A 2,935-nucleotide genomic window follows, 5' to 3' on the forward strand; every position below is an offset into this window, starting at 1 on the left:
AAGCCACAGCGCCCCCTGTGCTCTGTCAGGTGGGACATCACCACTCCTCTCTTCTTCATCGTTCACCGTATCAGTCCTTTGCCTTTGTGACGAGCTCCGCTTGGGCCCCTGGGGGCCCGGGGTCTTTCTGTTCAGGCACTGGACAGGATGCCTCCTTATCATTTTAGACTTTTAGTTTTTTATTGCCTTAAAATATTGTTGCTTCCCCCCCCCCCCCCCTCCCCCTCCCATGCCTTCAACCAGGAAACTGAAGAGGTAGGACCTACCTGTCTGTCTGTCTGCCTGTCTGTCTGTCTACCCGTCTGTCTTTGTTTAAGTGTCATTTTTTCAGCTTTTTGTTTATTAATTAGCTGTTGTTTCCTTTTCTCTTTTTAAATATTGATTTATTTCTTAAAAGGGAGTAAACTCTCCCTTAAGACCTGAGGAAAAGCTAAGGGAGTCTCTCTTAAGTCCTGAGGAGAAGCTAAGGGAGTCTAGTCTCCCTTAAGTCCTGAGGAGAAGCTAAGGGAGTCTAGTCCCCCTTAAGTCCTGAGTAGAAGCTAAGGGGTCCACTGAGTGTGTGAACATTTCACTTTGACCTCAGACCTCAGAACTAGAGCAGGTATCACGTACATACACCAGGTACATATACAAAGGTACACACACACACACACACACACACACACACACACACACACACACACACACACACACACACACACACAGGTACATACACACACACACAGGTACAGGTACACAGGTACATACACACAGGTACCTCCACTGTGTGGAGGTGTGGCGGTACGTCCGGCCAGCTGTTCTGCTTCTAGGACACACATTCTAACGACGCCCACGGTGTAGGGGGCATTTCATATCCAAGAGGGCTCATACTGAAGCTCTGACTGACGTTCTCCCTCCGTTCTGACTGCTTTGTCTCTTCTGTGTTTGTGTTCCAGCTGGAGGGGAAGGTGCAGCAAGGAGAGAGAGACTTTGAGCAGATCTCTAAAACCATCCGCAAGGAGCTGGTCAGGTTTGAGGTCAGTGGAGGTGCTGGTGTGTTGTTCTGGTGCTGTGGTCTGAGGTGTACTGTAGTAGGCCAATATAACCATTAATTAAGTCTGATTGCTCAATAGCAAATAACTAACAACCTTTTGTTTGCATTGTTGTTTGTCTTGGTAACCTGTTGTGTTGTTTGTCTTGGTAACCTGTTGTGTTGTTTGTCTTGGTAACCTGTTGTGTTGTTTGTCTTGGTAACCCGTGGTCTTGTTGTCTTGGTAACCTGCCGTCCTGTGGTCTTGTCGTCTTGGCATCTGTCCACCAGAGAGAGCGCGTGACTGACTTCAAGGAGGTCATCATCAAATACCTGGAGTCTCTGGTCCGGACCCAGCAGCAGGTAGCAGCAACACACAGCAACATCCAACTTACTTACACCTAATAACAATAATATGAATATGAATATGAATAACCAGGTCTCTGTTGAGCTCATCTCTTCTCTTCTCTTCCAGCTCATTAAATACTGGGAGGCCTTCCTACCTGAGGCCAAAGCTATCTCATAGAATCCTCCTTACCCACAATGCACCTGTGCTCCCAGAAACCCCAGCGCTCGCCTGTTTACATGGGCCGGGACCCCGAGCGGCTCTGGGTCACCAGAAAACCTGTAAATTGTAATATTGGACTTTGGTTGATTGTTAACTTCTTTGTTCTCTTGAATTCCAAGCTGTGATCCTTTGACGTCATCATAAGGTGACAGCATTCCTCTCCGCCCAGCTGCTGCTGCTGCTGGCGCCCGCGGCTCCGTCAGCTCTTCCTGCGCTAGCTGTCCTCTCCGGTTCACCGAGGCTCGTTGGGGCAGTGTTTAGAACTGGGCGACGTCCGAATTAACTAATTAACTAAAATAAGGAAATATTAGAAATGAGCATTCCTCAGTTAGCCAGCGAGTTAGCTAGCTGTCCATACATTGGAGACGGATGGATTTCCACCACGTATTGATCTGTGTAGCCTACGCTAACCTTGTATTACGGAAGGCAAAGGTGGAATGCTGAAACCTTTGGTGACCACCGAGATCCCTCCAGAGGCCTTTGTCTCATTACCACACATCTGTCTGGTGGGCATGAGTCTGCTAACCCAAACGTCTCGCTATGTTATTCTCTCCATTCCACGTGTATAAAGCAAGAGCTAATGTTGCTATATGATCATTTGGGAAGGCAACATTTTATTTTATACTACGGAGGGCACCTCATCGTTTTAAAACGATAACGTTTTAATCTCACTATTCCCTCACACAATTACAGACACTAAGGATAAAACGTACCTAACCCTGCAATTTTGGAAGGTTCTTGCTACAGTCTTGCTACTTTGCCACCAGGGAATTAACCAATAGCACGGCCCGGGAGTTCATACGGAATCCAATCAGATTCTGGATATTTGCTTGAATAAATCCTGAAAATGGGTAGGCCTACTTCCAACTTCCATTAGACTGGATCAGATAATCAAATCCTAGCTATAATGTCGGGATCAGATCTTCAAAAAAAACGTTAAAAATCTGATATGGATTCAATTGTTAAAGAAATGTGGATTACCCTGATCCAGAAAGATTCAGAGTGGATTACCCTGATCCAGAAGGATTCAGAGTGGATTACCCTGATCCAGAAGGATTCAGAGTGGATTACCCTGATCCAGTAGGAGGATTCAGAGTGGATTACCTCTGATATAAAAAAAGAAAGAAAATTATCCGTGATCAGTAAATATTGGATTTCCAAATCTGAGCAGATCTGATTGAGAATGATAATGAACTCCCAGGCTCAGGAAATATGATATTCGCTTTCACAGGAAGCTCAAAGTTTGTGAAATGTCCGAAATCTATCGCTGCTAAACTATGCTGCCAACATTGGAAATGTGTCCTTGGCAGGAATAACACTAGTCTGAGAGACCAGGACTAGCACTAGTCTGAGAGACC

The 2,935-nt window shown here is 45.9% G+C and overlaps 1 protein-coding gene across 1 annotated transcript in view; it reads left to right on the forward strand.

The window, feature by feature from the left end:
- LOC311376170 (sorting nexin-2-like) overlaps positions 1-1,772 on the forward strand; it is a gene marked incomplete at its 5' end in the record, with an annotated part of 11,641 nt that extends 9,869 nt beyond the window's left edge. The window contains 3 exons of the mRNA XM_084491035.1: positions 936-1,016; positions 1,301-1,372; positions 1,485-1,772. Of these exons, the coding sequence (XP_084347161.1) occupies positions 936-1,016; positions 1,301-1,372; positions 1,485-1,535 (204 nt within the window). The 3' untranslated portion in view covers positions 1,536-1,772. The remainder of the gene's footprint in view (positions 1-935; positions 1,017-1,300; positions 1,373-1,484) is intronic.
- Between the last annotated feature and the right edge of the window lie 1,163 nt (positions 1,773-2,935).

This window comes from Micromesistius poutassou, assembly GCF_964030765.1.
Source record: "Micromesistius poutassou genome assembly, contig: SCAFFOLD_5694, whole genome shotgun sequence".
Taxonomy (NCBI): domain Eukaryota; kingdom Metazoa; phylum Chordata; class Actinopteri; order Gadiformes; family Gadidae; genus Micromesistius; species Micromesistius poutassou.